Source organism: Malus sylvestris, chromosome 2, assembly GCF_916048215.2.
Source record: "Malus sylvestris chromosome 2, drMalSylv7.2, whole genome shotgun sequence".
NCBI lineage: Eukaryota > Viridiplantae > Streptophyta > Magnoliopsida > Rosales > Rosaceae > Malus > Malus sylvestris.
The window spans coordinates 37,508,188-37,529,243 of NC_062261.1; the positions used below are offsets into that span (position 1 = coordinate 37,508,188).

Below are 21,056 nucleotides of genomic sequence, written 5' to 3' on the forward strand. Positions count from 1 at the left end.
AAACATTTAGGACGAGTGCTTTGCTAATCTTGCCAATCACTTTGCTTAAATTACGTGATATGCATGAGGGACATCTTATGATTGCACATTTAGAATCTTTAAATGCAACTTTGTTTTTTGGAATGCGTATTGATTGTGATAATCTATTCCATTCATGATGATTCTAAGATTTACCATCATGATATACAATCATGAATTTAATATTCACAAACAAAAAACTTCTAATAAAAATAGAATTATAAGATACTAAACAAACAATATTTCCTGACAAATCATGAGTTTAATATTCACAAACAAGCAATATTTACAATATTTCGTCATGCAAACCCTTTAATCTAAGGGAGAATTTTATTTTTTGGAATTATTTTTTTTGGGGGGGGGATTTGAAAGTTTGCCTGACAGATTTAGTACTATTGCCTGACAAAAAATAATTGAAATCAAAGGCGATATAGCCGTTAAATCGTGATGGTACGTTTGTAATCGTTTAACCTTTCATCTCGTTATCTAATCCTTAAAAGTTTGTTTTTGTGGTTTTTCGGGTATGCGATCTCATATTATATTAAAAGAAGTTTGACAGTTGGAACGTGAAAATGAGTTTCGTAGAATGCGTATCTTGTCAAAACAATATATATTCAACAAATACTAGTGTTTCGTTGCCTAAAGTCTCTGGAAAAAAAAATTTAATTTTTTTTTTAGGAAAACTAACGAAAAGTCCAAAAAAAATTCAATTTTAATGAAAAGTCATTTTTAAAGGTATAGTGAATAGTGATAGGTAAAGGTAAAAATGTGGTTTTTCGTTAAAAATGAACAGTACCGGGAGTGTTTTATTAAAACTCCCATTTTTTTTTTCCTCAAGTAAAGTTATAATCTGATGAAATTTAGTTCATCGGCCAAATGATAATTTCTAGTGGTGTGTTATGGAGAGACCACATCTAAAATATCTCTCTAATAAAAATGTGACTTACATGTATTAATTGTGAACCCTACCTTTCTTAAATAGATAATTTAGTTAGAGTAATGCTAGATAGACCAATTTTTTAGATAAAATTTGTAAATCATGTGACTTGTCACCAATAGAAAATAAGCACATTTATCGGTACTTAAGTAATAAATCCAATCATCAAGAACTACATCACATAGTTTACAAAATTTGGTTTTAATTGTTGATCTCCCTAGCATTACGCATTTAATTATACTCTATAAATTGTGGTTTCTCTAGCATTACTCTCATTGAAATGATACATATTTTAACTAAGCAAATAGATTGGCAAAATACTATATGATCCATCAAAAGTACATATTTGCATCAACAAATTTCCTAGCCCTTTGAAAATGCTACAAGGCACCAAGTCACCCGCTAAGCGACTAAGTGAGGAATGAGGATTGAGGTAAACTTAAGGGATGGCAATCAGCGAATCAAGTTTGGATGTGCCATCTCCATATCTAAATATGTTTTTTTTTTAATCCAAAATCGTAGAATCTCCAAATGAGTTTTTTCAGTAACCGAACTCATCGGATAACGGATTTTCTATCGATAACGGGTTTCCCCATTTTGGTATTTTTATATTTTTATATATTAGTTATATTATTAATTGGATAGTGAATTTTAAATAAAAACGAGATTAAAGAGAGTACTATTATTAATACAACTGATAATGCATATAACAAATAATATTAAATATTTATATCAACAAGAAAATATTTATACTATTGATAATCAATAACCATATAATTTAGGGAATTGTTATCGGCATTCCAAAAATCTCCCACTCCAAATTTTATATTATTAGAATGAAAAATACACATGTAAGGAGTGTAGATTGAGATTTTTGAAGTGCTAATAACAGTTTCCATAATTTATACTATTAATGATATAATCCATATAATTACTAGCACAAGCTTTCATATTTAATTATGCATGATTATTGATAAATCGTTTCTCCATATACTAATATTTGTGTTTTTTATTAGAAAATGAAAACGGTTTAGTTTTGGGTATGGGTTCCTGATGGACACCCCAATAACCATAACCGAATCCGAAAAGTGTTACCCATAACCTTAAAATACCCAAAGTTTAATTCTCGAAAACAAGTCGTTCGGATCTATTACCTGCAGAGATCGGATTTGACGGGTTAAATTGTGGTCTCTATCTTCATCTATTAATTTTCCAATTAACTAACCAAATGAAATGGTTCAAACTTAATTTTGAGATTGTCATGATGAAGCCAGCAAGAGGCAGAGGCAGGAGCCAACAATATACTTGCACGTCTTGGTTTTGTGTCGTGTGACTCGTGTCTAGTGTATAGTGTGTCCCCTCCAGAGGATAAAAGTGTGTTAGTTAATTAGTTGGTTTGGTTGGTTGGTTGGTAAGTCGGCGGTCTCCCAGTCGACGATGTCCATTCACATTAATCCTTCTCGTCACCACTAATTACCGGTTAGTTTGTTATCTTATTTGGATCTCATTTTTAATGAGTATTAATATATTAAATAATTTAGCCAATTCATCAGTTTTCAAAAACAAAATAATTAGATCCATAAAAATACCAAACAAACCTTTAATTGCTGCCTTTTGTTGCACTCCTGCAAATATATGTATGTAAATCATTTATATTGTCAATCGTGTTGATACATTTTGAACAATTTATTGCCATTAAATGCATATAGAGTTTGCATCTCATCGATAGCAAAATTCATAGGAAAATTAACGATGATGCATCCATGTCACTATCATGCATAATTAATCATCCTATCAAGTCCACAACTCGGTTGGTAGAAAGACAACAGGGCCGACTCTGAGAGCGTGCGACCGCACATGCCCAGACTTTTAATAGCTTTTTATGAAAGTAGTTCATTAATAAAACGCGGGAGTATTAAGCAAAGTCGTGCTTAGCAGAGTTATCAAGCGTTTTTTTTTTTTTTTTCATTTCTGCATGGGTTCGGATCCCTGCACGCCTTCATCTTTGTTATTTTTTTCCAACTGTGGTATTAACGGTCTCTCTTTGTTTTTATTCTTCTTTTTAAATATATATGTAGTTTAATTTCTTTCATTAATTTTCACATGATGTATTTTTATTGGTGCATGTTGTTGACATGATGACATGTTAAATGCAAATTGGATGAACTATAATGGCATGCGTCAATTTATTGTTTTTAAAAAGTTTAAGCCTTTAATTTATCAAAAAAAAAAAAAAAAGTTTAGGGGTCCATTCGATTTGAAGTGTTAGTTCATAGGTAAAATAATAATTTACTCTACTCTAAATTACTTTAATTTAGTGAACAATAATTCAACCATAAAACAATGGACACATTGCCCTAACTAGATGAAGATCAGATAAAAAGCTAGGGTGAATGGATTTCGTCCTAAAAGTAATTTTTACAATATTACACGTCTATTAAGTAATAACTTTGGTATTGAAAGGCTTAAAATTAATGAGGAGGGAGAGGGGGAGAGAGAGAGAGAGAGAGAGAGAGAGAGAGAGTAATCAAAGGCTGGGGTGGCCACTGAAAACCCAATTGAATTGAAATACGATGACGATGATGTGTTGTGGGGTTGAGACTTGAAGATGGAGTTTCGTTGAGAGTTGGGTGGGAAAGAGGAAGTCAAACCCAACAAAGCTCAAAATCAACTTTCACAACGCCTGCATGCCTCATGATGTATAGTCACTCAACCTCCATCATTACATCTCATTAACTTCTCATCCACCAATTCAATTCCTTAATTTCTCTCCTTTTTTTTAATTACTATTTACATTTTGACTTCTTCATTTTTCTTCTTCTAATTTTATTGGATGTTTCCCGAAAAAACCTGTTAGTCTATTGGATACAGTAATGATAGATAACTGCTTGTTGGAATAACAGGTACCCAAGAGATGAAATAGGAAGAAAAATAACGAAAATAAAAGGAAAACTTCACTCACCTATCTTCCTTCGTGTTCATATATTGAAGAGGTTATTTGCTACCCTCCAACTCGACTTTCGGACGGACATTATTCGTCGGTAGGACAAAACATTTGGGTGCTTAGATGCATGCACTCATTCTATTTCCTGACAAACCAGAATTTGAAATTCGTGGTTTTTTTTTTGTTTTGTAACTGGCTTAATGAGATATGTTTATGCAATAATTTGAAATCAAGGAGACAAATCATATCCATTGGGTCCGGTAGGAATGCTTGGTACAATTTGGTCACTTGTTAAGATTGAATTTGATAGAATTTGGAATGTTGCTATTACATAAAATAATATAAATATTTTTTGGTCGGTTTAGATAATTCTGAAACCGACTCCATATTCATGGACTTTTCTGCATGGTTTATAGTTATACATAAAGAAGAAGAAAAAGAAAAGGAGGGAATAATGATTAATGAATAAAGATTGGAGGTCAGGAGTTGGGCAAAGCAAGGCAATTCTATCAAGGAATGATAATCATTGTCGATTTGTCTGGCAGTCAGCCCCATCGGAATGATCAGAATCATTGCATGCATCATAATCCGACCCACCTACTACTTGATGATGGGTAACTGTCATCCGTTAATAATTATGGGTCCCACAATCTCCTATTAACGGCTTACACTCAAATACGTGTGGACGATTATCTAATAACATTTAAGTACGTATTGACACCTTATTCAGTATTTAGTAAACAAACTTGATTGCTTTAGCTATATTTATTGAGCTCGAGTAATTTAATCGAAGATTATTAGTTCATAAGCAAGAGAAAGGATAAATATTACGAAAAAATACATATAATTTTTTTTAGTGCATCGATATTTTTTACACTAAGAGGAAGGGAAGTTCGGCTAAGCCACATAATGAGCAGCCTAATTTGGTATCGAATTCGCCATCCACGAGATTCGAATTTAAGACGTCTCACTTCTAAGTGAAGATGAATACCACCAGACCGTAGTACTGAATGTCCCAGACATATTAGTTTGTTAATCCTTTCAAATGAGTTAAACTAGACAGGAGTTCAAACTGAGCATCTATCAACCAGACGTAACATGAAGTGAAGAATATGTCCCTTGTTCAACTACAAAATCCCGATCAAAAGTCAAAAACAAAAAAAAAATCCCTAAATTTGCTTTCCAAAGGTAATAACAGTTAATTAATTCATGGCCGCGGATGCTTAGGAAAAAGTAATATTCTATATATGAAGTCGACACAAAAGATGAATAGTGTTTTTGGTATCACAAAGCTTCAACAAAAAGATTTGGATAAAAATGCCCCCAAGACAAAAAAACTTCAAAGGCATCCCAAAATAATGCAGGGGTATTTTTGTCACCCAATGAATAGTGTTTTTTGATGTCACAAGCTTCACCAAAAAAAGTCTTTCGCACTCAGATAATAATATGATTAAATTAATTGTTAAATATTTTTTTTAACAAACGATATTATCTACACTAAAGGGGTGGGGGTGGGGGTGAGCTTAGTCTCACAATGGGCTAGCAATAATGTGATTCAATCACTTGTTTATTAAATATTATTTTCTCTATTCTTGATATAAATTCAATAGAGACCGATTTTATTATGTGGATTCAACTATTTTAATTGGTTTATGAGGAGTTTCTTCTAGCATGATCTAATATTATTCATTTACTTTAAATATTTGACTTTCCTTTTGTCAATTTACGCATATAAATACATTTAAAACGTGTAAATCGGGCGTAGCACGTCGTGATTCAAAAAATACCTTCTGCATGTGCGTGAGCGCGTGCATGAAAGCTAGTAGAGATAATAATCTTGTACCAATATTGAAGGAGGAAGCGTTGAACATGTGTTCGATAGTGTGCGTGCATGAAGGCTAATACAGATAATAATCCTGAACCAATATTGAAGGAGGAAGCGTTGAACATGTGTTCGATAGCCACCTCCCTCAACCAGTACCTTGACAAATCTGTTTCATATGTTTAGGCTCAGATAGATTTAGGCTTTTGTACGTGCCTTTTATGCATTTGTCTACCAACCTTGTATACTTCTCTTTTGAGAGGAATAAACTTGATTCAAACCTAATAAATCTTGAAAAATGTAATACACAGCCCCACAATTACATGCAATGCAATCGCACCTTAATCTCAGTCAGCAGCAGTTCGCGCTTTCAATTTCAACAGCAGCAATCACACTCCTGAAAGAGAAACATCCAGAGCTTTTTCGGCATTTTGCAATAATCAATTCTTTGAGTAACATAGCAAACTAGTACGCAAATGAGGTTAATGGAGCATAGTTACATCAAACTAACCGTTACGGATTCAATTCTATATGATTTAAAGTTCACACAAAAAGTCTCTTTACCGGAGAAGAATTAACCATGGTTTCCAACACTGGCATGCTTTGCATATTAAACCTCCACACCTGACCATGGCAGATTTCTGTCAGTAGAAACTCTACTGTTTTATAAAATTTCAGTCTTTTCTCTAGTCTTCAATAAATAAATAAAATCAGTCCACTCCAGAAACCTAAAAATTTTCAGTGGCAAATTTAACCCTTACGATTATAACCAGCTGCAATTCAAATGATGGCAAATACATGACAAGAAAAAGAAACTTGAGATATGCTAAACTGAGAATCCGGAAACCAAAACAGATTCCAAATTACCATATCTTTACTTAAGACTGATAAGCTCACATAAGAGGTTAACATCATGATTAGTAGTCAATGAGAAACATACCTGATACCTGAGACTATCTTAAATATAAAGAATACCTCTTTAAAATCGGATTGTATACCAACCATATCAACTCCATTAAACTTCTTTGTCTTCTATTTCCACATCAACTCCGCCTATGTCTTACATGGCCGGTCCCAAGCCCGGATAAAGGAGGAGGGGGAGGGCGTCAGGTAGTCGACAGCCGGCACTCCATGATCACGTCGAATCCTTATGAAAATGAATCCAGAACAAAATCGCGCTAAAGCTAGGGCGTCACCCGTAAGTGGCGCGCTGTGTGGCCTGAGCACAGTGATAAGTGAGCAAGGGTCGCTGTATCTCCATCGGCACCCGGATGCAGTGTTAAATGAGCAAGGGGGCCATAGAAACTTCTTTTCGAACGACTCCACTCAAAGTTGTTTGGGAGCATATGCTCCTATCAACTTTACCCGGGACACACAAAAGAAGTACTTTGATCCTATTAGACGGGGGAGGGTGAAGAAGCTAGGACAGAAGGGTAGAGTTCAAGAGAGCAAAATGCGTTTAGGAACGTGGAATATAGGAACCTTAACGGGAAAATCTATGGAAGTAGTGGAAGTTATGGTAAGGAGAAGGATAAATATTATGTGCCTACAAGAAACTAAGTGGGTTGGTAGTAAGGCAAAGGATCTAGAAAACTCAGGGTTTAAACTTTGGTATTCGGGCACAAATAGAACGAGAAACGGTGTTGGCATCATCGTGGACAAGACCTTGGTACAAGATGTTGTAGATGTCAAGAGGGTAGGAGATAGAATCATGGCAATCAAGATTGTAATAGGACAAGAACTTATCAATGTGATTAGTGCGTACGCACCTCAAGTAGGGTTGGATACGAGTTCGAAGGAGAAATTTTGGGAAGATCTTGGAGACTTGGTGCAAGGAATTGCTCAGACGGAGAAGTTATTTATAGGAGGAGATTTAAATGGACACGTGGGCAGGGAGACAGGCAACTATGGAGGTTTTCATGGTGGCCATGGTTTTGGGGAGAGAAACGAGGATGGGGAAGCTATCTTGGATTTTGCAATGGCATATGATCTCTTCTTAGCCAACACCTTCTTTAAGAAGAGAGAAGAACATGTGATCACCTACAAGAGTGGGTCGTCAAAAACACAAATAGATTTTCTTCTAATGAGGAAAGGGGATCGTATAACTTGTAAGGATTGCAAAGTTATACCAGGAGAGAGCGTGGCTAATCAACATCGCTTGTTGGTGATGGATGTACATATCAAAAGAGTAAGACAAAAGAACAAGACTTGGAAGTGCCCAAGGACTAGATGGTGGAATCTAAAAGAAGAAAAACAAGTCATTTTCAAAGAGAAGGTAATCACCCAATGTGTGTGGGATAGAGAGGGGGAAGCTAGCCAAATGTGGGATTCCATGGCTAGTTGTATCCGAAAAGTAGCAAAAGAGGTATTAGGAGAGTCCAAGGGCTTTGCCCCACACCAAAAGGAATCTTGGTGGTGGAATGAGGAGGTACAAACAAAGGTGAAGGCTAAGAAGGAATGCTGTAAAGCCTTATACAAGGAGAGGATTGATGAAAATGGTGAAAGGTATAGAAAAGCGAAGCAAGAGGCGAAGAAAGCTGTCAGAGAAGCTAAGTTAGCGGCTTACGACGATATGTATAAACGACTAGATACCAAAGAAGGAGAGTTGGATATCTATAAACTATCTAGAGCAAGGGAAAAGAAGACAAGGGACCTAAACCAAGTGAGGTGCATCAAGGATGAGGATGGAAAGGTTCTTGCTACAGAGAACGCGGTTAAAGACAGATGGAGAGGTTATTTTCATAATCTTTTCAATGAAGGACATGAAATGAGTGCTTCTTTAGGGGAGTTGAGTAACTCAGAAGAGTGTAGAAACTACTCTTTTTATCGTCGAATCCGGAAGGAAGAAGTGGTTGTAGCTTTGAAGAAGATGAAGCATAAAAAAGCAATAGGCCCAGACGATATACCAATCGAAGTGTGGAAACTTTTGGGAGAGACAGGTATAACATGGCTCACTGACCTTTTCAATAGGATTTTGAAAACGAAGAAGATGCCAAATGAGTGGCGAATGAGCACTTTGGTGCCTATCTACAAGAATAAGGGCGACGTACAAAATTGCATGAACTATAGGGGTATTAAGCTAATGAGTCATACAATGAAGCTCTGGGAGAGAGTCATTGAGCATAGATTGAGGCAAGAGACACGGGTTTCGGACAACCAATTCGGGTTCATGCCAGGGCGCTCAACCATGGAGGCAATCTATCTCTTACGAAGATTGATGGAAAGATATAGAGATGGGAAAAAGGATTTACACATGGTCTTTATAGATTTGGAAAAAGCGTATGATAGGGTCCCAAGAGACATTCTTTGGAGGATTTTAGAGAAGAAAGGAGTACGAGTAGCATATATCCAAGCTATAAAGGATATGTATGAAGGAGCAAAGACTGCCGTAAGAACTCATGAAGGACAAACCGAAAGCTTTCCCATAACTGTAGGATTACATCAAGGCTTATCCTTAAGTCCTTACCTTTTTGCGTTGGTAATGGATGAGTTAACACGACATATTCAAGATGATATTCCTTGGTGTATGCTTTTCGCAGACGATATAGTGTTGATAGATGAAACTCAGGAAGGGGTAAATGCAAAGCTTAACCTTTGGAGAGAAGTGTTGGAATCTAAAGGTCTTCGCCTAAGCCGATCAAAGACAGAATATATGGAGTGCAAGTTCAGTGCAAATGGAGGCCAAAACGAGTTAGGGGTGAGGATCGGAGATCAAGAAATACCAAAGAGCGACCGTTTTCGTTACCTAGGATCTATCTTGCAAAAGAACGGAGAATTAGATGGAGATCTCAACCATAGAATACAAGCTGGATGGATGAAGTGGAAGAGTGCATCCGGCGTGTTGTGTGACCGCCGTATGCCACTGAAGCTCAAGGGAAAATTTTATAGGACGGCAATAAGGCCGGCGATGCTGTATGGCACAAAATGTTGGGCGGTGAAACATCAACACGTACACAAAATGGGTGTAGCGGAGATGAGGATGCTTCGTTGGATGTGTGGGCACACGAGAAAGGATAAGATTAGGAATGAGGATATCCGGGGTAAAGTAGGAGTAGCCGAAATTGAAGGAAAGATGAGAGAAAATCGGTTACGGTGGTTTGGACATGTGCAAAGAAGGCCTACTGACGTTCCGATTAGAAGATGCGACTATGGGATAGAGGTTCAGGGCCGAAGGGGTAGAGGAAGACCTAGGAAAACTTTGGAAGAGACTCTAAGAAAAGACTTAGAGTACTTAGATCTAACGAAGGACATGACACAGGATCGAGCACAATGGCGTTCTAAGATTCATATAGCCGATCCCACTCAGTGACTTGGATTTTCCAAGTCTCCAACCGAGAAGTTTTCCTCACTCGGGAAATTAAGGGAACACTACCCCAACCTACATGCTCCACTCAGAAAGCTTCAACATACAAGCTTTAACAAAAGAAAATTCAAAGAACTTAGCGAAGAAGGCTTTGGTGTATTTAACACAATACGTTGAAATGAAGGAAAGCTTATTTATTGATATCCCCGATAAGCTACAAATATGTACATATACATGAGTCAAAATAAGCACACAAGAGGGAGCCTTCACAAAGGTTGCTTAGGAGAAGTCTCAGCAGTCGGTAGAGCCCCAGAAAGAGAAGGCACCGGAGGGGGATCATTTGGAGCCTCAGTACTGGACAGAACCCTAGAAGGAGGAGGCATCAGAGGTTGATCATGTGGAGCTTCATTACGCGGTACAGCCCCAGAAGACGAAGGCAATAAATGCCTTTGGAACAAACCCACAAATCTCTGATGATCAAGTAAAACCTGACCATCAGTTTCCTTCATCTGGTCAAGCTTCCTCTTCATGTTTGTAGCATAGTCATGTGCGAGCCGGTGCAACTGTTTATTCTCATGCTTGAGCCCTCTAATCTCCTGTTTGAGACTCATCACTTCAGCCGTCAATGATTCAACTTGGCGGGTTCGAGCAAATAGGCGTTGGGCCATATTAGACACAGAACCTGCACACTGAACACTGAGAGCCAGCGAATCCTTAACAGCTAACTCATCAGACCGTTTGGAAAGTAGTCTGTTATCTTTGGGAGTGAGAAGGTTCCTGGCCACCACCGCAGCGGTCATATCATTCTTCATCACGGAATCCCCAACGGTAAGAGGACCAGTAGGGGAGACGAAGGATGGGCGCCATATGTTGTCTGGAGAAGGCGGGGCTGCCTCTTCAACAAGGTTCAAGTCAAAACGACGGTCGGAGGGGCCAGACATTTTCAAAGGTGTTGAAGAGAGAAGAGGTCGGACAAATCAAGATCTTAGAAGTGCAAGAATGAAGCTTCTACTGGTGGAGATTCAAGTGTGCTTTGGAACTTAATGCCAGCCCCTATAAAAATCTGCACTCGACGAAGCTTCAGAAATCGAAGAGGCGCCTGCTCAGAAATCGAAGAGGCGTTTGCTTTCTCAAAAGCTGGGCTGCTTAGAGATCACGAGGGTTGATCTCAGAAATCGAAGAGGCGTTTGCTTTCTCAAAAGTTGGGCTGCTCAAAGACCACGAAGGCTGATCTCAAAAATCGAAGAGGCGCTCGCTTTCTCAAAAGCTGGGCTCCCCAGAGACCACGAGGGCCGATCTCAGAAATCGAAGAGGCACCTACTTTTCCAGCCTTTTCCAGCCTTGTCAGCACCTGTCACACGCACACTCAGTTTTGCGGAAATTATGGGCATTCTGTCAAAGACTTCTGGGGAAGTAGAAAACACATGAATCTTACTGTTCAATCACCCACTTCCCACACGCAACAATAGCTCATGGGTACCACAGATAACTTTGCCAAAGTTCTCTGCCAAAGTTGAGCACGTGAAGCTTGCAGCTCCCACTACATCGCTCTGACCAAGAAGGGTAAAAGAATAGCAAAGAAACAGCACTAACAAAGTTTAGACCCATAAATTTTGAAGGTCTAGCTACCATATTATTACCCACAAGGGTAAAGGAACAGTACCACTGCTGGATAATTGGAAAGTCCCTGTGTGTCAACCTCTGTGCTTCGTGGCAAGGTAGACTAGCAAACATGCCCAACCTTTACTCACATTCGAGAAAACACTCCCAATAAGATTGCTTGCTCCAAAATCGAAGAGGCACCGTCCTCCGAATCTCGAGAGCCAGACTCCCAACATGACTACTTTCTTAAAAATCGAAGAGAGGGTAAAGGAACAGTACCATTGCTGGATAATTGGAAAGTCCCTGTGTGTCAACCTCTGTGCTTCGTGGCAAGGTAGACTAGCAAACATGCCCAACCTTTACTCACATTCGAGAAAACATTCCCAACAAGATTGCTTGCTCCAAAATCGAAGAGGCACCGCCCTCCGAATCTCGAGAGCCAGACTCCCAACATGATTACTTTCTCAAAAATCGAAGAGACACTGTTCCCCGAATCTCGAGAGCCAGACCCCCAGCATGATTGCTTTCTCAAAAATCGATGAGGCATCGTTCTCCGAATCAATCGAAGAGGCGCTCGCTTTCTCAAAAGCTGGGCTGCTCAGAGACCACGAGGGCCGATCTCAGAAATCGAAGAGGCACCTACTTTTCTAGCCTTGTCAGCACCTGTCACACGCACACTCAGCTTTGCAGAAATTATGGGCATTCTGTCGAAGACTTCTGGTGAAGTAGAAAGCACATGAATCTTACTGTTCAATCACCCACTTCCCACACGCAACAATAGCTCATGGGTACCACAAATAACTTTGCCAAAGTTCTCTGCCAAAGTTGAGCACGTAAAGCTTGCAGCTCCCACTACATCGCTCTGACCAAGAAAGGTAAAAGAATAGCAAAGAAACAGCACTAACAAAAGTTTAGACACATAAATTTTGAAGGTCTAGCTACCATATTATTACCCACAACTGTAAAGGAACAGTACCACTGCTGGATAATTGGAAAGTCCCTGTGTGTCAACCTCTGTGCTTCGTGGCAAGGTAGACTAGCAAACATGCCCAACCTTTACTCACATTCGAGAAAACACTCCCAATAAGATTGCTTGCTCCAAAATCGAAGAGGCACCGTCCTCCGAATCTCGAGAGCCAGACTCCCAACATGACTACTTTCTCAAAATCGAAGAGAGGGTAAAGGAACAGTACCATTGCTGGATAATTGGAAAGTCCCTGTGTGTCAACCTTTGTGCTTCGTGGCAAGGTAGACTAGCAAACATGCCCAACCTTTACTCACATTCGAGACAACACTCCCAACAAGATTGCTTGCTCCAAAATCGAAGAGGCACCGCCCTCCGAATCTCGAGAGCCAGACTCCCAACATGATTACTTCCTCAAAAATCGAAGAGACACTGCTCTCCGAATCTCGAGAGTCATACCCCCAGCATGATTGCTTTCTCAAAAATCGAAGAGGCATCGTTCTCCGAATCTCGAGAGCCAGATACCACAGACCACTTTTTCAAAGTGCTCTGACAGAGTTAAAACATGTGAAACTGGCAGCTCCCACTACCGTGCTATGACCAAGCAGGGTAAAGGAATAACATTACTACTTGTTGTTAGGGAGACTCCTATATATGTCGACCTCCATCCCCAACGGACAGGCAGACCTGCAAAAATGCTCAACCCTTCATCATATCTGAGAGGGCACTCCCAACGAAGCCTTTCGAAATATTCAGCTTTCTTTCCCCCCGATAATACCTCTGCAAACAAGCTATACTAGAGCAAGAATATCTCATATCATCAGGGTTAAAAGCAAGAGTATCCCATATCATGCTTTTTTCCTGTCTTTTCTTTTGGCCTTGTTTTTACCTGCAAGACAAGGAGAAAGAGAGCAATCAGTCAGCACTTGGAATCAAGCTTCCAGCCAGGAACTGACTGCCTGGAACCCCTTACCTGATTACTTACCTGGCATTGCTCTCGAGTACTCATCTTCAACATCTTATGTTTCCAGGGAAGATTCCGCATCTGCTTGAGGAACAGATAGGGCAAGTGCGAAGGATACAAGGAAGCATGTGGAGACAAGCGTAACAGCACACGTGCCGATACATTCATTACTCTGTCAAAAGCAAAAGTATCCCATATCAGCAGGGTGGAACGTACTCTAGATTTGATGGACTTGTTTTGACCCTCAAATTCTTCAGTCGGCCTTATACTCTGGAGGAAACCAGAAAACCCTCCAGCTCAGTTCAAGAATAAGCCTGTGGAAAGTTACTTCTTCAAAAGCAAAAGTATCTCATATCATCTCTTCTCATTTTTCTTCTCTTTATCCTTCATGCTGCTGCAAGATGGGGAGAAGGTGAACAATCAGTCGGAGCTCTGATTGCTTACCTTGTCTGTCACCTCTTTCAGCAGACCCCCTAGCTCGGCGACTTGGGGGACTCCTACTACATGGTTTGTATCGCGCTTGACCAAGCCTGAAACTACAAGTAAGCTTCAAGTGAAATTGATACATTACCTTGTGCATCTCCACCAGTTAAAGATACCACCCCTGGATGGAGGAAGAGTACTTCCAGAGAAGATGTCACATCTACCTATGAGACAGATAAGGCAAGTCAAGACGACACCACACTCCGATACTTAGAAGTTTCGTGATTACGAGATCATTCTCCCACAATATTTCCTAATGTCATTTGTACTAAATCATTCACTTGTACTCACTAAATGAGAGCTTGAACCTAGGTACTTGTGTAAACCCTTCACAATTAATGAGAACTCTTCTATTCCGTGGACGTAGCCAATCTGGGTGAACCACGTACATCTTGTGTTTGCTTTCCTATCTCTATCCATTTATATACTTATCCACACTAATGACTGGAGCAATCTAGCGAAGATCACAAAAAGCGATCGTTTTCGCTACCTAGGATCTATCTTGCAAGAGAACGGAGAATTAGATGGAGATCTCAACCATAGAATACGAGCTGGATGGAAAGAGTGCATCCGGCGTGTTGTGTGACCGTCGTAGGCCACTGAAGCTCAAGGGAAAATTTTATAGGACGGCAATAAGGCTAGCGATGTTGTATGGCACAGAATGTGGGTGGTGAAGCATCAACACGTACACAAAATGGGTGTAGCGGAGATGAGGATGCTTCGTGGGATGTGTGGGCACACGAGAAAGGATAAGATTGGGAATGAGGATATCCGAGGTAAAGTAGGAGTAGCCGAAATTGTAGGAAATATGAGAGAAAATCGGCTCCGGTGATTTTGAACATGTGCAAAGAAGGCCGACTGACGCTCCGGTTCGAAGATGTGACTACGGGACAGAGGTTCAGGGCCGAAGGGGTAGAGGAAGACCTAGGACAACTTTGGAAGAGACTCTAAGAAAAGACTTAGAGTACTTGGATCTAACGGAGGACATGACACAAAACCGAGCGCAATGGCGTTCTAGGATTCATATAGCCGACCCCACTTAGTGGGAAAAGGCTTTGTTGTTGTTGTTGTTGTTGTTGTCTTCTATTTCCACATCCCTTCAAAGAATGTCAATCAATTTGAATCTTGAAATAAAACCCAAAACAACCTTGCGGCAATAACTCATCTATATAGCTGAAGTGATTTACTATGATCGAGTCCAAGGCCACGATTAAGGCAAACACCTAAACCAACACGGATCTGAAGTATGCCACAAGGAGAACTGAACAACCAAGAGATAAGCAAAAGGCCAGACAATTCATTGAAAAGAAGGTGCACCCTCATTAAATGTCACAATAAATATTGATACGGACTCCCTATTTAAGTCCTCTTCATTTTCATCCTTACATAATGATGTTGATGCTTCCATTGTGTAACTTCTTCATTGTATAACTACTTTCAGTGATCTATGAAAGAACTACTGCTAGGAGAAAGGAAGTGGAAGGAGATCATTTTCTAGCCAGAAACATTTATTTCTCATTCTACGATACGGTAATGACTTTTCCTTGTAGCAAGAAAAATAGACTGCTTTTAGCGGTGAATACCTGACACTTGTTTAAGTGATCACTAGCATATCCAAGGATATTTGTTTAAGTGATCACTAGCATATCCAAGGACAAATACTTGACCATTGTCACTGAAAACCACAATTTGTTCAATGCACTGTATCAGACATGCACAAAGACAGAAACTTGATGTTCTATAAATGTAATTTGTGGCATCTTATGTATCACCAATACGCATAACTGAAGCTGGTGAGTCAAACAACAAAATGGACGATGTATGCCCTAATATGGAAGGAAAAAAAATAAGGTACACTAACTCCAGCATCAACAAGGAATAAGGTCATAAAATAAAAGAGTGAGAAATCTACAAACCCAATGCCAGATCATCAAAGATTAAAAACCACTCAGGATCTATTAGCATTTGAGGCTAAAATATGAGAAATTGTGAACTTTTGTTCCAAAGGAGGGATCGAACAGTTTGGCAGCCGCCCAAACTCATGCACCAAATATTGACCGAGTATTTTCATATGTATTATGAAAATTATACATACAAAAAGTAAAACTTAGACACCTACTGATACAGACTTCCAACGTAACAACAATCAAGACCATAAAGGACGTGACTGACAACTAGCTGTTTCAATAAAAATAAAATTTCCATTTTGAGTGATAAGATTTTGCTATCTTGTCACATTTCTGCCATCTTAAAAGACATTAGAAGTAGGTTCTTATTACAAAGTATAGCCCTAACTGAAATCTTTCCCTTTAGAGCTAAATGTCAACATCCCACACAAACCTAATTGAAAAAATTGGCAATCCTGATCTTCTTCTTACCACTTGCATGTCAAAGGTATTTCAGGAAGTCAATGTTTAGCATTGAAAAATGTCATTGTATTATATTTATTTCTACTTCCAAGCTTAGAGGATTGGGGTGGCAAATGGTAAGAACTAAAATGATCTTATCTTAACACTTATCATCCAACCAGAAAATACAATACGATTAATGGTGCCTAGTAACGAGTAACTTGCTGCAGAATAATTGAAGGATCAAGTAAACTCAACCAAAGTAAAGTTGGTCAGCAAAAAATGCTTCAACCAGCCATTAGTTTTGGACTTGTCATAATAAATTGCAAGAAAATATCAGGTTAAAGAACTAGCAGCTGACAGTTTCAAAAGTAGTAGTGGTACATATATATTTACCAAGATATAAAGCGCGTACAAGGATATAGAAACTAGAATGAGCATCTATAAGACTTACAAATATAGACTGCTCTTTGGCGTACAGAAAGGACCCTGGGCCATGGCATAACACCAGAAACAATCCTCAATACATCCCTTGAAAGTGAAGAACACCGAAAGATTCTTCCATGGAAAGTTCAATTCTTGGAAAGAGGACAAAAAGGTGCTCTTACTGATAGCCCAGATGCCATACATCAAATTTCAGTATCTATTTACAGAATGAATTCAATAATGCTTTTAACAGCAGTCAGAACTTCATACATGGTTGCCAAACACAGCCATATGAAGAAAATTCTGATACCTTCAGCAAACAAAAAAGTTTGCAGTATAATGATTACGAACCTTGTATTATTTTGATCTGTATCTCCAGGAAACAGCTTTTTGTTTATCTCAACCTTCTTCTTCTAGGTTCAGATGCATATCCATTGTTTGAATCAAAATCTATTTGATTAGTTCTTCTCCTAGAAGATGAGGGGAGCAATGCAAAATTTGTTTCTGAATCTGTTGTCTGGTCCACAATAATGGTATCAGTTCTTATCAAGGAAGCAGAAGGGAGCGCATCAGAGTTGATTTCAGCAGCAGTATCAGAAGTCAGAGTTTCTGGTTGTATAACTGCAACAATGCTGGAAGATGTATCTCCAGTGTCAATATGTAAAGATTGATGATGGGTTCTTCTCACATGGGGACTAATACTATATTCCTCAAGATCCTCGACTAATCTGTCTGCTGAATCCATTGCAGTACTCAAAACTGACGAAAGGGAAGATACTGAAGCAGCTCGTTGTAGTACTTGATGGGAATCATGCTGGTTTTGGTTTCTCGCCTCAGTGGCAGGTGATGCCTGGGATGCATGATTCTGGCTGGGCACGAAACTAGTTCTTTCAGCCATGATTTGGGCACGGGAACTATCCCGTGACCGTCTTCTCTCCCTCATTGAACCAACTATGTTGCTAAGTTGCTGAATCCTTTCTTCAATCAAAGTAGAAGATGGGCCCCGCCTAATGAGCTGCTGCCTCAAACCCTCAATCCTGTGTGCAGGGGGCCTAGGAGGGGCCTTTGAAACAGACTCCTTTGATTTGCGAGAACAGTTACCATCCCCATTCCCGTAAATTGGAATCAGACTTGTATCAGTGACTTCTCCTTCACACACGGGGCATTCCTTTGCATTTGAATCCGCATATGACAACTGATAGAAGCATGGCCAACAAAACAGATGACCGCAACATGTCAATATAGGATCTCTTGCCATGTCCAAGCATATATTACAATCAAAAAAGCTCCCAGTATGAGGCTCTGCCTTTTTCACAGGTGTATCCATCCCCAGTGCCTTGGCTATCAAATGCATGTTATCACCTCTGTTGGTTTTGCCCGATTCCACTGTTTCTCGGGAAGCTAGAGCATCGTCTCCACTCTGACTGTGTTCGTTTTGTGTATCAGAAGCAACAACTCCGGTAGTGGTATTCACAATTTGAGGGGAAATTTGAGCTTGTTGCCACCTCGGACGCTGTGAAGCCCTGGAAGTGACTGCTTCTAGTTGTCTGATACGTTCTTCAATGCGTCCATGTGCAGTTTCAAGCTCATTGAGTATGTTATCTAATCCGATCACCGAATCAGGTGGTTGGTCTAAAGGCTCTTGGTTTAGATCCAAAATCATGATTTCTTCCCTTATATTGTTCCCCATCTCTATATAATTCCACCAAACCTATTCCTTTAGGAACAAGAACCCAATTGAATCCAGAACAATTTCAGTCACCCAGCTAGAGGAAATCAGCAAAAAACAAGGTTACTTTCCTGCCAAACAAGCGAAAACAATGTCATTGAATTTGAAGGGGTATGCTTCATCACTTCAAATTCAATACAACTAAAACAAATTAAATTGAACATTTTGTTTCATACGCTACACGTAATTTCCTTGAAAATTGAAAACTCAAACATCTTCATTATTTTCTAATAAATTATGCTTTGACTCAGGAAAATTACAAGCCCGCGAAAGCTCAGGCAAACAACGCATCAAGAAGGAAAATTTTCTACTTGGCAGAAGATCAGATTTATGTACCTTTAAACATCATACATGATATATCGTCGTTAAACAGCGAGTGCAGCCACGGAGAACAAATTAAATAGGGAAAGAAGAAAATAATTGAATAAAGCTTTACCTATATGTATATGTATATGTGTATGTAAAGGATCGGCCCAGGAGCCAGGAGCCAGGCGCCAGCTGCTGCTGCTTTTATTTCTTCTTCTTTCCTTCTGCTTTCTTCTGTGTTGTATGTACGACAGAGAGAGGGAGAGGCGCCAATGGCAGATAAGCGACTGGGAAAATACTGCCTCTGAGCCAAGCCAGTTCATACGACGTTGGGTGACCATACACTCCGTTCATCATGCCGTTAGGTTCCCACCGGGTCTGCCGGGATACGGCCCAGATTTACTTGGGCCTGTCAATTTGTCTGGCTCAAACCTTGGCATTGAGCCCAAATATATGCTTGCTGGGTGCTATCTTGAATCTCGATATTTCCCATTCATTAATTCTACCTTCTTCTTTTCTTTTTTTTTGGGTTAATTGTTTTCACTAATACTCTATAAGGTTTGATGGTTTATCGTGTTTTTATAAAATCTTTTCGTATTTAAGAAATTGCACTACCTTCTAAGACTTTTTTTTTGGGGTTTTAATTAAAACACACAACAAATTTTTTATCCAAGGGCTTAATAAACTTTTATTAATAATAAAGACAAAAACAAGAGAAGGGTCGCTATATTACAATCAAGTTGAAGTTTGGTGCATTGAAAACTGTTTCTTTATAAATCTCTATGCAAGATGTTTTCTGTTTTTTCACGTACCCGTTAGAACACGTTAACAAATTGGGTCACTTATTTTGATAACTAATATGACATGTAAATGACATGAGGACGACCTGGTTGCAAGGTTTAGACATTGAATTTTTGCATGACACATTAATCAGACGTGAAACGATACGAGTCGTTAATAGGTCGTGTCGTTATCAGGTCACTTTTTAAGAATCCGTACATATAACAGGTATGACACGAACACGACAATACGACCCGTTTGCCAAGTCTCCATCCCCAAGAGGGGATGCACATATCCCTCCATTTGCTAATTATAACATATTTTGAGCATATAAACTCAGAACCATTCAATTTCTTAATCATCATTTGAAGATCACTCCTGTAAAAAATCGTTTAATCATCTAAACGTATCAAATCATTTGGTACCTACAACGTTGATTTGTTTTATACATTTCAATTACTAAATGATCTCTGATTTTTAAATGAAGATTAAGAAATTCAAACGGTGATGGGCTCATTACCCCTATGCAAATAATGTATATTCAGCGTACAAAATTTCATAATGGAAACCGTTCAATGTCTCAATTTTCATTTAAAGATCGTTTTTACAAAAAAGCTATTCGAAACAAAAATCGACAACAGTCTTTCAAATATATCAAATAAATCAACAGAATAAGATTCAGAATTTATAATAGGATTTTTATTCTTTTGTCGTGCTTCCATTTGTTAACAACTATAGGCAAATCATAAAACAAAATAGTTTTGTAACAAATATATAACACAGTGAAAATATTGAATCGAACCAAGCTAGTTTTGCAGCTTGTACGATTACAATATGAAATGATTATTATCTTTTAAGAAAAAATGACTTGTTAATTGCTGCAAGAGAAAGACATAACATATATGCTCGTCAAAAGAAGCTGAGACCGCTCAAAAAGTCAATGGATCCTAATGACGAGAGATCAATACTAGCACCAGCAGTGCTGCTCCCGAAATCAGTAATATTCGTATCAACACCGAAACCATTGCCACCAAAACCACCGCCACCGAGTATTTGTTGAATCAGCTGTGTCTGATCTCCTAGACCCTGACCAGAGGAACCACCAAATGCGCCACTGGTTATTTGTGGAATAAGCTGTGCCTCATTTCCCAAACCTGGATTGGGTCCACTGCCACCACTGGCTATTTGTTGAATAAGCTGTACCTGATTCTCCAAACCCTGATTAAACGAATCACCAAATCCAGCACCACCGAGTATTTGCTGCATCATCCGTGTCTGACTTTGAAGTGCTTGGTTGAAAATAGCATTTCCCAGCAGCCCAGTACTATTATTCATATTTGGCGCATAGTTTTGAAACTGACGAGTACTAGTACTTGTTGGGAAATGTTGGGTTCCGACAGCAGCAGCAGCTTGCGCATGCGCTGCTTGAG

The 21,056-nt window shown here is 39.1% G+C and overlaps 1 protein-coding gene across 7 annotated transcripts; it reads right to left on the reverse strand.

Moving 5' to 3' along the window:
• Positions 1–5,722: 5,722 nt before the first annotated feature.
• On the reverse strand, positions 5,723–19,314 carry LOC126598380 (uncharacterized). 7 transcript variants are annotated; one of them, XR_007614806.1, is made up of 4 exons: positions 18,977–19,313; positions 16,840–18,611; positions 6,286–6,345; positions 5,723–6,118 (listed from the first exon to the last, which is right to left on the reverse strand). XR_007614806.1 is itself a non-coding variant. In XM_050264761.1 (3 exons), the coding sequence occupies exon 2, from the start codon at positions 18,499–18,501 to the stop codon at positions 17,206–17,208; it is 1,296 nt and encodes a 431-aa protein (XP_050120718.1). In that variant the 5' UTR covers positions 18,502–18,611; positions 18,977–19,314; the 3' UTR covers positions 16,743–16,992; positions 17,163–17,205. The 7 variants fall into 7 exon arrangements, 4 of the variants coding, with proteins under 4 accessions (XP_050120718.1, XP_050120724.1, XP_050120700.1 ...); XR_007614807.1 differs by having other exon boundaries at positions 6,233–6,345; XR_007614808.1 differs by lacking the exon at positions 6,286–6,345.
• Positions 19,315–21,056: the final 1,742 nt, after the last annotated feature.

Excerpts from the sequence above, each read along its gene's own strand:
- LOC126598380 (XM_050264767.1), bottom strand. The coding sequence starts at position 18,501 with ATGGGGAACAATATAAGGGAAGAAATCATGATTTTGGATCTAAACCAA.